The 14,004-nt window shown below is 43.4% G+C and overlaps 1 protein-coding gene and 1 pseudogene across 9 annotated transcripts in view; one reads left to right on the forward strand and one right to left on the reverse strand.

Moving 5' to 3' along the window:
- The window catches only part of Pafah2 (platelet activating factor acetylhydrolase 2), a 33,521-nt gene extending 21,289 nt beyond the window's left edge, over positions 1-12,232 (forward strand). For all 9 annotated transcript variants that reach the window (XM_074080943.1, XM_074080942.1, XM_020158736.2 and 6 more), the window contains 2 exons: positions 1,422-1,576; positions 8,958-12,232. In XM_074080943.1, coding sequence (XP_073937044.1) covers positions 1,422-1,576; positions 8,958-9,052 — 250 coding nt within the window. In that variant the 3' untranslated portion in view covers positions 9,053-12,232. The remainder of the gene's footprint in view (positions 1-1,421; positions 1,577-8,957) is intronic.
- A 132-nt stretch (positions 12,233-12,364) lies between these two features.
- On the reverse strand, positions 12,365-12,533 carry LOC109683055 (small ribosomal subunit protein uS14-like; annotated as a pseudogene).
- Positions 12,534-14,004: the final 1,471 nt, after the last annotated feature.

Raw genomic sequence — 14,004 nt, forward strand, 5'->3', positions numbered from 1 at the left:
TCCAGAACTTTCTACCCATTAAAAAAATACTTGAAGAGTACCTGAATTCCAAAATCTTAATTCCTTTAGAATTTCATATCAGTTCTTCTCTACTTAGCTCACCTACAGTGATTTCTTCAGTAATTTATATGCCTACATGATAGGGGGACTATGGGATGGTGTGTTGGAGAGGGAGTGTGGGTCTGGGTGGGTTCCAGAAATCTATAGCCCCAGTTGGGAATTTTATTGGAATTTTGGAAGAATGTGGACATGGACTTTTGCCATTTATCAGATTTTTAGAACATTCATGAATCCCTGCATTCACAGATATCTTTCTAACATATGCTTTCTTCCAAAAATAATTTATATTCTGGCCAAGAGAAGCTACATTTGCTTTGCTTTCATCACCAAAACTATTGGTTGGTTTTCTTTTGGGAGCCATTTTTCACAAAGCGAAGACTTTTTAGTGACTTTAAGACTTTGACTATATAGGATGTGATATGGAGATAGAGGCATGACTAAAATCTCCCTGACTTGTTCCTGCCCTGGAGCCTAATAGCACACATGCATCCAGGATTCCAGTTTCTATTTCAGGAGGAATCATTAAGGTGGTTGAAATGCCAAAGCCACTTCCCTGAACACCAGACTCTACTAATAGTGATTTTCTCCCTTGCCTGTCTTGGGTCAGGTTCTCTAGCCCTTCCTGTTTCACTTTGATTTCATGGCACCAAAGGAGACATGACTGCAGGAACATTTCTATAGGCCATTCAGTGCAAACAGTTGGGACCTGCAGAAAAGGGAGAGGAGAATAGTTGGGATAGGGTACACAATGGGGACTTAACTACTGGCAATGTATTATTTCTTAAACTGAGTGTTGTATACTCAAGTGTCTGGTATATTTATTGTTCAGTACACTTTCTTTGTGTGCCTTAAATAATGCTTTTTTCTTTTTTTAAGTCAGTTTTTCACGGCTGAGGATGTAGCTCAATGATAGTGCTTGCCTAGCATGCATAACATCTTAGGTTTGGTCCATAATACTACAAAAAAATATATAATCAACCAATCTGTTTTCTGCATGATAAAAGATAGATACTTTAGCATTTAAATTTCCCTCCCTCATTGGCTTGAGTAGTAAATGTAGTTATGAGTAGTTTAGCCCAAAATTTAACCTAGTGAGAATTTCACCTGCAAAGTAAATGTATTTAGAGGGCTAGGGTGGAGCACTTGCCTAGCATGCACAGGGCCTGGGTTCAATCCCAGCACTACAATGAGTGAATAAATGTGTTTAGAGCCAAAGAACTTAACCCCAAAACCCATTTCTACAAAGTTGCCGGGAAAATTACATGTGATAGTATTGGAAAGCACCTTATACATGGTAGGGGCTGGACATGTGTGAGTGCTTAACTTTCAGATTCCTACCAGTTGTTTTTCTTCTCCTCTAGTGGTTCTGTTCATCGGAGTCAAACTGACTTTGCGTTTATGACTGGCAGCTTGCTTGGTAAAGTCTTCTCTGCTCATACCCGTGGGAGCTTGGATCCCTATGAAGGTCAGGAGATCATGGTGCGGGCCATGCTGGCCTTCCTGCAGAAACACCTCGGTAAGGGAGAACTGGGATCCTTTCGTTTCTTTGCAGCACAGTGGTCTATCTTGACATGACTGGGACCCAAAGGATTTATGGCAAATGGAAAACTTGAATGAAGAACAGTTGTTTCCTCTTCAGGTCTCCATGTTTTTCTTTGTCCCAGTCTGCCGTTTTCCTTCTTTCTGTGCGTTTTTTCTCTTCCTGATAGCATCTACTCATTCAGTTTCTGTTTCCTCATAATTTTACTTGGCTTAAACCTCTTGTGGTTTGTTTTTTCTACCTTGTGGGTTTACAACTTTCCTCTTAAGTTCTCACTGCTCACAACCATATTTTTTTATTTCTTAGATCAAGAAAGCATTTAATTGTATCATCTTTGCTGTTAAAACACATTGTTGGCCACTTCCAGCTAGACCTGGTGCTCCCTTGATTAGAGGTCCCCTTTTTTTTTTTTTGCAGTCCTGGGGTTTGAATTCAGGGCCTACACCTTGAGCCACTCCACCAGCCCTTTGTCTCAAGAACTACTTGCCCAGACTGACTTTGAACTGCGATCCTCCTGATCTCTGCCTCCTGAGTAGCTAGGATTAAAGGCGTGAGCCTCTAGCACCCAGCTAGATGTCACTTTCTGATGCAGTCAGATGGGGAGTGATCCTGAGACTGTCCCCTCACAATGCTAGGGACAGGGCACTTCTGTCAGGAGGGGGTCAAGCTTGCCTGCACTGCTAAGGTTTGACCTAGCTCTCACCTGATAGCAAGATTGATACTCTGCCATTCCCCACGTCCCACTTTCCCTGGTTATCTCCTCAAGAACTGACCAGAGAAGCTTCATGTGGCACATGGCAGCGCTTTAGATATTCAGAGTCACCTCTGATGCTCATTAAGCTAAATGTCCATGGTTTCTGTAGCAGTTCTTTGTTCCCCATGTTGCCATTCATTTTCTCATTTGGATGCAGTTTTTCAGTGCCCCATCTTAAAGGGTGATGCCCTGACTTGAACATGACATCTAGATATGGTCTGACCAGCACCTGGTATTGCAAGGCTCTCACCTCTGTACTGTGGGCACTGGTTTTCTTTTTCTTTTTTTTTTTTTCCATAGTGGGGTTTGAACTCAGCTTGCTAGGCAAGTGCTCTATCAGCTAAGTCACACCCCCAGCCCTGGACACTGGACTTCTATCTACTTAGATGATCTGGGTGCATTCACAATTCCTACAAGTGTGCCACACATTTGAATTGGATTGAGTTTGCTTTATAACATATCTGTCCTGCCAGGTACAGTAGCTCACCTCTGTAATCCCAGCTACTCAGGAAGTAGAGACTAGGAGGATCGAGGCTAGCCCAGGCAAAAAAACCAGTTAGTGAGAACCGATCTCAATTGATAACCTGGGTGTGGTGGCATGTGCCTATCATCCCAGCTTCTTAGAGGTGTAAATAGGAAGATTGAGGACCAGCCCAGCCTGGGCAAAAACATGAGACCTTACTAGAAAAATAACTAAAGTACAAGGGGTGGGGGCGTGGCTCAAGTGGTAGAGTAACTGCCTAGCAACAGAAGGCCCTAAGTTCAAACCCCAGTACTATTAAAAAAAAATGTCCTATTATGAATGTGTTGATTTTGTTTTTGTTTTGTTTTTTGGTAGAACTGGAGTTTGAACTCAGGACTTTACACTTGCAAAGCAGGTGTTCTACCACTTGCCTCCAATCCATTTTGCTCTGATTATTTTCTTTTTTGTGGGGAGGGGATTGTGATATTGGGGTTCAAACTTAGGGCCTCTACCACTTGAGCCACTCTACTAGTCCTTTTTTGAGTTGGGTATTTTCCAGATAGGGTCTCTCAAACTATTTGCTGGGGGCTGGCTTTGAACCATTTTCCTCCTGACTCCTGAGTAACTAGGATTACAGGCATGAGCAACTGGCTTTTTTTTTTTTTTTTGGTGCCACTGGGGCATTAAGCCTTTGTTGATATTTTTAACTAAATTTGCATTCTTACATTTAAGCCTATTCATTTCATCTTGCACATCGTGAGCCATCTTCCAGCCTAACTTTAGGGTAATAGAAATATTAGAGCATCATTGTTCTTACCTGGCAGGAGGGGAATGGATCCACCTTGCAAGACTTGAGTGGTTCCTGGCGACCTCATCCTCAGCTCCCTTTCCCTGTTTCCTCTGAGGCACCATGCCATTATGAGAGCTGAAAATTAAAGATGATAGGGGAACCCACCGTGGCATGATTGGGTTCTCTTTAACAGCAATGCCTATTGAGCTGAGATATTCATTTGAGAGGCCAGTGGAGGAGGAGTTGGAAGGCAAGAGAGTAGACTGTAGGAAGATTGCCAAGGACTTGGTTTATTTATGCCAACGGTACTTACTCTGCTTAGTACTTTAGATGCGTTATCACGTGTAATTCTGAAGACAGCCCTTTCCACTAGGTACTTTTAATTATTAACTTCATTTTACAGGTGAAGATACTAAAACTTAGAAAAAGTAAGTAATTCATTCAGGTTATCTGGTTATTAAGTGACAAAGCCAATATGCAGCTCAGTCTGACCAGTGCTTCATCACTGCACCATTCTGTCAGTGACTCTGGTGATAAAATAGAGTGGTGAGTTCATGACCACAGTATGTGCGTAGGGAGATGAAAGGACAGACACCTAACTGGTGGGAGAGGAACTATAGCCAGGAACGGCGGCTCTCTTGACAAAGCAATGCTTGCCTTTGATCTTCATAGATGAAGAAAGTAGGAAAAGGGCCTAGGTCTTTTGGACAGAGGCACAAAGGCTTGCCTGGGCGTGGTCAGTTTGGGGAAACAGTTTAGTGTGTCTGGAGTTTTGGATAGTGAATTGTTGAAAGTTTAAGGTAGAGAAGAGGGCAGAAGCCAGATGTAGAAGCCCATGTATGTGCTGAAGTAAGTTTGAATTTTATTCCACAGGTTGTAAGGAGCCCTTGGTGGTTCTAAGCAGGAGAATGTCATGATTAGACTTGTGTTTGCAGTCTGACTGCATATAAGGATGGGTGAGATGTGTTGAGAAGCAGAGAGCTTAGGTGGGAGCCTCTTGGAGTAATACAGGTGATAAGAGTTAAGGCAGAGTCTGAATAAGACTCTGGGCCTGGACTAATTCATGTCACAAAGAGAGAAAAGCTTTTTAGTGGCACATAGTACAGTTGTTGTCACATGGGCAACTAAAATGGACCATAGGTGGCTCAGCTGCACCTCTTACTCCTAAAAAGTACTCTGAGACGTGCTGATTCAGGGTGTTCCCTTCCAGTAAGATCGCTGTTTCCTTCATATTAAGTACACACGGCTCCTATCTCTACCTCCCCATCCTCCCTCCCACGCTCCTGGAAAACAGTTTCACACTTTCCCTTCTTCAAGCCTCCAGCACCTCTTCCCTCAGCCTGTCTCTCAGCTGAGTAATTCTGCCTCCCACTTCACTGCAAAGGGGAGCCACTGCAGTTCCTCACCTCCTCATCCACACACGTGTACACACACCATATCCGCCTCCATGTACACACACCATATCCGCCCTCCATGTACACACACCATATCCACCTCCATTACACACACCATATCCGCCCTCCATGTACACACACCATATCCACCTCCATTACACACACCATATCCACCCTCCATTACACACACCATATCCACCCTCCATGTACACACACCATATCCACCTCCATTACACACACCATATCCACCTCCATGTACACACACCATATCCGCCCTCCATGTACACACACACCATATCCACCCTCCATTACACACACACCATATCCGCCCTCCATGTACACACACCATATCCGCCCTCCATGTACACACACCATATCCACCCTCCATGTACACACACACCATATCCGCCCTCCATTACACACACCATATCCACCTCCATGTACACACACCATATCCACCTCCATGTACACACACACCATATCCACCTCCATGTACACACACCATATCCACCTCCATGTACACACACACCATATCCACCTCCATGTACACACACCATATCCACCCTCCATTACACACACCATATCCGCCCTCCATGTACACACACACCATATCCGCCCTCCATGTACACACACCATATCCACCTCCATGTACACACACCATATCCGCCCTCCATGTACACACACCATATCCACCCTCCATTACACACACCATATCCACCCTCCATGTACACACACCATATCCACCCTCCATGTACACACACCATATCCACCCTCCATGTACACACACACCATATCCGCCTATCCGCCCTCCATGTACACACACCATATCCACCCTCCATGTACACACACCATATCCACCCTCCATTACACACACCATATCCACCCTCCATTACACACACCATATCCACCCTCCATGTACACACACCATATCCACCCTCCATGTACACACACACCATATCCGCCCTCCATGTACACACACCATATCCGCCCTCCATGTACACACACACCATATCTGCCCTCCATTACACACACCATATCCACCCTCCTGCCTGCAGACTCAGCTTCCTTCACTCCCAGAGTTTCCCGCTCAGTTGTCCTGCTAAGGCCATCCTTCCACTCACCCCAGGTTCCATCCTCTTGACTGTTGGTGATGATTGATTGCTCCAGCAATTCTTTTCTCTTTAGATGGTTGATGTTTCCTTCTCTGCTGTTTCATTTCATGCCAAAATTTTTCTTACCTTAAAAACAAAACAAAACAAAACAAAAAAAAAACCAAACAAACCCCACAAAACTCTTGGGGCTGGCCAGGGAATGAAGGGGTACATACCTTTGGTAGCGCACTTGACTAGTATGCATGAGGTCCTGGGTTCCATCACCCCCAAAAAAAAAAACCAAAAAACTTTTTACCTCAGTATCCCCTCCAATTACCACCACATTTTCCCATTTCCCATACCAGCAAAACTCTTCAACAGAATATCTTCACTTTGTCTACCTCCTCTCTTCCCATTTTTTCTTGAATCCACTTCAGCCAGGCTTTTGCCACACAGTGCTTCATCAAAACTGCAAAGGTCAAGGTCCCCAGTGACTTTCATGATGCTAACTCCTTAACCAGTTCTTTCCTTCTCTTACTGAAATTCCCAGCACTCCTAAGAGTCAATGACTCTCTTCTTTGAGAAACTCCATCTTTGCTTCTAAGGTAGCACACTGTCTCCTATCTCCATATCTGCACCTCTTAAGCCAGCTTTGCTACTTCTGGGGGGGTCAGTGCTTGAACCTTGGCTTAGTCTATTTTCTGTTGCTTTAACAATATGCCTGAGGCTGGGTACTTTATAAAGAAATGAGGCTTATTTAGCTCACAGTTCTGGAGGTTGACGAATATAGCACTAGCTCAGTACTTCTAGTTACTCAGGTCAGAGTCTTTATCCTTGTCTCCTTACATACCTCCTAACCAGTCTTTCAGATATTCCTATTGGCTCTACCTTCAAAATACACATGGAATCTGAGCACTTGTTGCTACCTCTATAGCCACCATCCTGTTTAAGTCATCTCTTATCTAAATTACTACAATAGTTTCCTAACTGGCCTCCTGCCTGTTCCCTTTTCCCCCTGTACAGTCTTCTCTTAATAGAGTAGCCAGAGTAATCCTTTTAGGAAGTAAGTCAGATCTTTTCACTCATCTGCTCAAAATCCTCTAATGGCTTCCACTTCTCTGAGAATCAAGGCCAGAGGCCATCATCCTTCTGTGATGTGTCTCTCCAGTCCCTCCTGGTCTCTTCCCTTGCTGATTCCTCTACTTGGGACATTCCTCCCTGGTAATCTCCTGGCTCACTCCTACCTTCTTCAAGTCTTTGCTCAGATCTCATCTTCTCAGCAAAAGCCTACCCCTGATCACACTTTTTTTTTTGTGGTACTGGGATTTGAACTCAGGGCCTGACATTTGCTATTTGCTAGGCTGACACTCTTACCACTTGAGCCACTCTGCCAACCCTTTTTTGTGATGGACTTTTTTTTTAGATGGTTTCCTGAACTATTTGCCCAGGGCTGGCTTTGAACCACAATCGTCCTGTTCTCTGCCTCCTGAGTACCTAGGATTACAGGCCACCAGCACCCAGCCTGATCACCATTTTTAAACTTCTCCCACCTCTAGCCATCACCACTGCTTCCCTTATATGCTGAATATTTTGGGCTTTTTTTTTTTCTTTTTCTTTCCCTAGCATTGTGCCCTGTTCATATCCTATATAAATTATTGTTTGTTATTTGTCTCTACCCACTAGATTATGAGTTCTCTGAGGATAGGGGTTCCTATATGTTTTAAACATATAGCACCAGGAACAGACTATAGCACACAATAGGCATGTTCTTTTTTTTAGACAGGGTCTCACTATATAGCCCAGGCTGGCCACAAATTCCCAGTCCTCCTCCTGTTTCCACCCTCTGAGTGCTGAGGTTACTTACATGTGTGTCCCACGATACCTGGCTTTTTTTTTAAATATGGGGTCTTGCTATGCTGCCCAGTCTAGCCTTAAACTCCTGGGCTCAAACAGTCCTCCTATCTCAGCCTCCCAAGTAGCTGGGATTACAGGTGTGTACCTTTGTACCCAGCTTGAATTAATGAATATGTATTAGGTGTTGAGGACTTGTTCCCACCAAGTTCTTGTCAGGGAACTGGTGTTCTGAAGGTGAATGAGAGTGGTCTCTATCTCTGTCCCAGGTTCTGTTTGCTTTGAACAAGGACACCATTTGCCTGCTCCGTTGAGTCCTGCTTCCTTGGCCTAGGGCTTGGGCCCTTTCTATTCTTGCCATGTGGTTAGACCCATTTGCCTCTGATCCCAAACCCTCTTTTGAAGCAAGCTTGAGTTTCACACTGCTTTCTGATGTTGCTGCTTTGCTGCTTCTACCCTGAGGCATCACTGGACTTGCATCCACTAGATGTAGCTCCAGTGATCTCTTTATGCTCAACAGTGTCCCTGAGCTTAGAACTAGTAAATGTTTCATTTTCTCCGCTTTTCTGACGTGGGTTTAAATTCTGTTAATTTAAAGTGGTTTAATACCACTTATCAGCTGTAATGACCTTGGGCAAAACAGCTTCCCTGAGCCTCAGTTTCCTCAAGTATAAAATAGGGCTAAGAATAGTACTTAGTGCAAAAGACTATTGTGAAAATTACATGAAACATTGCGTGAACACCGTTTGGCACAGCCATTTGAATGAATTCTCCTTCAGTTTGTGTTACCCTCTGTTGCTATTATTATTGAGCTACCATAAATCAGGTATATCATTTATAAAGGCACTGAATAAGTAGTAATGATCTTCATTACTGCTGTCACCATCACAAGCACAGAACCAGTCCTTTGGTATCCATGTGCTCCTCCCTCACTGAATCTGTGATAACTACTTGCTACTCTTTGACCTAACCTTACAATGATTTGCCTAACCTTCTTGTTTTTAACCCGTTTAGACTTGAAAGAAGACTATGATCAATGGAATGACCTTGTTGAAGGCATTGGACCATCACTTACTCCAGGAGCCCCCCACCACCTGTCTAGTCTATAGGCACAACTGGCCTTTTGTAAGAGGTCACTTGAATTGAGTTCCCATTTGGGGGCTGCCCAGGAGCACCCATAACCTATCAGAAAGTGGTCAGCATGACCTTTTTCTACAGATTGAGAGGATGTAATCACACTGCTGATTGGATAACTGTATACTTTGATCTTGGACTTGTTGGTCTTAAACTCGAATTGGGACATGAATCACAGACTGATGGGCAAATTGACTCTCCAGGGCCTGAGCCTTGATGGTGTAGGGAACAAGAAGTGGGGTGGGGCAGGGGAGCTGAGCCTGAACAATCAAGACTTACTCTGATAAGCCTGCTTCCTCACATTGGGCCAGTGTTGCCTCCTTAGTAGAAGGGATGAAGTCAAAGGGCAGAATGAAAGTCTTCAGGGCCTCCAGTCCTGCCTGGCACTCTTGTCTCCCTACTTTTAAGCCTTCTCTCTCCCTAGGGACACTTGGTGATTAGTGAGCACTTTCGGTAACTTTCTAGACAATGGTTCATCCAATTTTCCATTTTTTTATTTTTTATTTTTTGTCTTTTCTGTTGTGGTGCTGGGATTGAACCCAGGGCCTCACATATTCTAGACAAGCGTTCTACCACTGAGCTACATCCCAGCCCTCCATTTATTTTCATGTCTTCCTATTGTCTGAAACACAGTATGGGCACTTAGCCATTACTCAGTTATACTTATGAGCCCATAATGGGGCAGAAAGTATTATTATTCTCATAACTCAGAAATGCCAAGGAACAAAGGGATACCTCAGCAACTGAGACACGTGTTTTCGGAGTTTTGCTAAAAATGTGTGTTGTCAGAAAACAACATGAGTAGGTTGAGATGAGCAGGTAGAAAAACAGTGCCAAGTAGCTATTTGCATAAGCCCTTGCCACAAAAAAGAGCTGGGTTGGTCATCTCAAATTTGAGAGGCCACTGCTAGAGATCAGCTTGGTCTTACCTCAAATATCATGAACCATCAATTTCCTCAAGAATCAGAATGCTTTAGTTGTCTTTTTTCTTTTTTTTAGCTCTGATGCATTCGCTCCAAATTTAAGTCAGGATATAGACCCAATTTTCATTCTGTTCCATTTATAATTTGAATGATATTGATACTCGCGTTTGCCTAATGATTTTGGAAGATACTCTATTTAATCTGCATTAGAACAAGATGAGGAGCCATCTGGAAGTGACTTTTCCTTCCTTCTGTATTTCTTTGTTCACTAACTACATGGGCCCTACGGAAAAGTCTTCGTAAGGAAAGGAAGTCTTTATAGAAATCTAGTTCCAAGCTGTGTAAGAACACCAACTTGAAACTCCATCTCCTCCACTTGACTTCTTGCTTTGTGTGGTTCCAAATCTCAGCACTCAAGAGGCCGAGGCAGGAGGATTGCAAGTTCGAGGCCAGTCTGGGCTGCATAGCAAGTTCCAGGCCAGCCTGAACTACACAGACCCTCTGTCAAAAACAAACAAACAAAAAAAGACTTCTCACCTCAGTCCAAGGAAGAGACCCCTGAGAAGAAAATGCAAAGGGAAATGCATCTCTACACAGTTGTCCAAGGTCAGGGTTACCAAAACAAGCTGGAAGAGCTACGAATTCAAGTGTATACAGCATCAGGAGTATATACTTGATACCTGGGCTCTGGAGTTATATAGCCTACTTTTGAGTTTTGGCTCTACCACCGCTAACTGGGTCAATTTGTGCAAATTATGTTCTTTCCAATCTCAGTTCCTGCATTTCTAAAATGAGGGCCTTGATTATGAATCGTGGGGAGGATTGAGAGGATCAAGGATTATTAAAATGCATGTTTCCTACTTTGCAGACACATGAGGGTTTTCTAGTTATAGTTGCTATTTTCTAGATTAATTTCTTTGTAGCAGGAGAAAATGACCCATCTGATTTCCTTCCTTCAAGATTTGTTTACTCCATGTACAACAATAATTAAAAAAGGATTTGTTGAACCTTGACCTGGTGTTGTGGTACACAGCCGTAATCCCAGCCACTCAGGAGTGGAGGCAGGAGAATCTCAAGTTTGTGGCCAGCCTGGGCAAAGTTAGCTAGACCCCATCACAAAACAAAATACAGAGGACTGGGAGCATGGTTTAAGTGGTAGAGTGCTTGTCTAGCAAACATGAGGCCCTGGATTCAAGTCCCACTACTGCAAACAACAAAAAGATTTGTGAAACTTGATTGCTAGCCCAATGTGATTTTGTAAATGCTCCATGCATGTTAAAATGTCTGTCTGTTCTGAAGTTGTGACTTGCTCTTGTCCTCAACGTCACAGCATAGATTTCCTTCCATGACAGCATATGCAGATATATAATGGGGCCCTCTGATCCCCGTATGGGGACCAGAGCCCCTCAGCACTCAGAACCAGCCCTAGGCCAACCCTGACAGGTTGCCACCCTGGACTGGTTCTGCAAGTGCTGAGGGGCCAGCTCTGGTGGCAGTAATACCTGAGACCCATAAGTAAAGCAGGTATGTTTTGTAAAGCCATGAACAGGAGACCTGGAGCCTCTCAGGAGAAAGGAGTTACTCAGGAGCTGGACGCCTCCTCCATTCAGTTCATGTTCTGGTTTATCCAGCAACCTTGGAGTAAGTGAATTTTCCATCTAATTGAAAATTATCCTTTAAGCCATAAAAGTATTGACTCTTTTGAATGGTAATTACACACATTTTAAAAAAAAATTGTTGTGCTGGGGGTACATTGTGGCATTTACAAAAGTTCTTACAATATATCAGATATAGCACAGTTGAACTCATCCCCTCCATCATTCTCCTTTATCCCCCCTCCCCCCATTCCTAGAATAGTTTTAACAGTTCTCATTTTTCCATTTACGTAAATGTATACACAGTATTTGCACTTTCTCCACATCCTCCCCCTCCCACTAGTATCAAACCCCCAGACAGGACCTGTTCTGCCCTCCTGTTCTCTGATTTTGTAAAAGAAATGATATTTCTTGTCTGTTTAAGATAGCTATACAAGGAGTTTCCTTGTGACATTTCCATGTATATATGTATTATAACCCATATTAGTTCATCTCTCTTTTTCTCCTTTTTACTTTAGTCCCCTTACACACACTTCTTAAAGTGAACTGACCACTTTTTTGAGGGGGATATGTCAGAATACACTAGATTATATGATGGTAACAGCAACCCCCCAAAAGCAATAAAAGTTTAATTCTTGCCTGTGCTACTTGTCCTCTGTGGGTCAGCTGCAGGCTCTGTTCTGTGTCATTTCTTTAAATTTTTTTTTAATTTTTATTTTATGTACGTCGGGTGGATATGGTCTTGGATAATCCACTCAAGGAAGATCACTTAGTCCAACTTAATGAAGCCATTGTCTTTCACATACTGATAGAACACTGCCTGCACACATTGAGTCCATGTTTCTAGACCAGTCCATGCCAGATTGAATGCACAAGGAAGAACTAGAATGCTGGCCAAATTTTCAGGGGTGACTCCAGTAGAGTTGCTGGTGACTCATCTTGCTTTCAGATGTCCAATGAAGAAAAAGAAGAGCAGTTCTGTGCCATTTTTATCCTCACCTGGGATCTAGGCTGGTGGAGCTCCCATTTTCTGGAAGTGCTGCTGGTCACTGTATAGGCATTGAAAGAAAACATGGTATGTTTATTGCGGCACTATTCACAATAGCCAAGTTATGGAAACAGCCAAGATGCCCCACCACTGACGAATGGATTAAGAAAATGTGGAATCTATACACAATGGAATTCTATGCAGCCATGAAGAAGAACGAAATGTTATCATTCACTGGTAAATGGATGGACTTTGAGAACATCATTCTGAGTGAGGTTAGCCTGGCCCAAAAGACCAAAAATCGTATGTTCTCCCTCATATGTGGACATTAGATCAAGGGTAAACACAACAAGGGGATTGGACTATGAGCACATGATAAAAGCGAGAGCACACAAGGGAGTGGTGAGGATAGGTAAGACACCTAAAAAATTAGCTAGCATTTGTTGCCCTCAAACGCAGAGAAACTAAAGCAGATACCTTAAAAACAACTGAGGCCAATAGGAAAAGGGGAAAAGGTACTAGAGAAAAGGTTAGTTCAAGAAGAATTAACCTAGAAGGTAACACCCACGCACAGGAAATCAATGTGAGTCAACAGCCTGTATAGCTATCCTTATCTCAACCAGCAAAAACCCTTGTTCCTTCCTATTATTGCTTATACTCTCTCTACAACAAAATTAGAAATAAGGGCAAAATAGTTTCTGCTTGGTATTGAGGGGGGGAGAGGGAGGGGGCGGAGTGGGTGGTAAGGGAGGGGGTGGGGGCAGGGGGGAGAAATGAACCAAGCCTTGTATGCACATATGAATAATAAAAGAAAAAGAAAAAAAAAGAAAACATGGTAAAGCCAAGCGATGGTTGCTAAACACCTATAATCCTAGCTACTTGGAAGGCTGAGATCGGGAGGATCACAGTTCAAGGCCAGCCCGGGCAAATGGCTCCTGAGACCCCCATCTCCAAAATAATGAGAGCAAAATGGACTGACGGTGTGGCTTAAGTGGTAAAGTGCCTGCTTTGCAAGTGTGAAGCCCAGAGTTCAAATCCCAGTCCTACCAAAAAAACTCTAAAGCTTCCTCCTAGAAGTGATACTCACTATTTCCACTCATTTCATAAGCCAAAGTGTGTCATCTAGTTATTCCTAATATCCATGCCATCACAAGAGAACTGAAATAATTGTGACCAAGCCTCATATCAGAGAATTGGGACCTTCTGGTCTGTGGTGTGGAGAACTGAACCTGTTAGGTTTTTGGGTTTTTTTTTGGAGGGCAGTGCAGATTGTGGTTTTGTTTTAGGCAGGATCTGCTTTGTAGACTAGGCTGGCCTCACTCATGATCCTCCTGCCTCAGCCTTCCAAGGGCTGGGATTACAGGCATATACCCCCACACCTGGTCATATCCTAGTTCTTTTGATTGCTTTTGAATTTGTGT

This window comes from Castor canadensis, chromosome 7 (genome assembly GCF_047511655.1).
Source record: "Castor canadensis chromosome 7, mCasCan1.hap1v2, whole genome shotgun sequence".
NCBI classification, from domain to species: domain Eukaryota; kingdom Metazoa; phylum Chordata; class Mammalia; order Rodentia; family Castoridae; genus Castor; species Castor canadensis.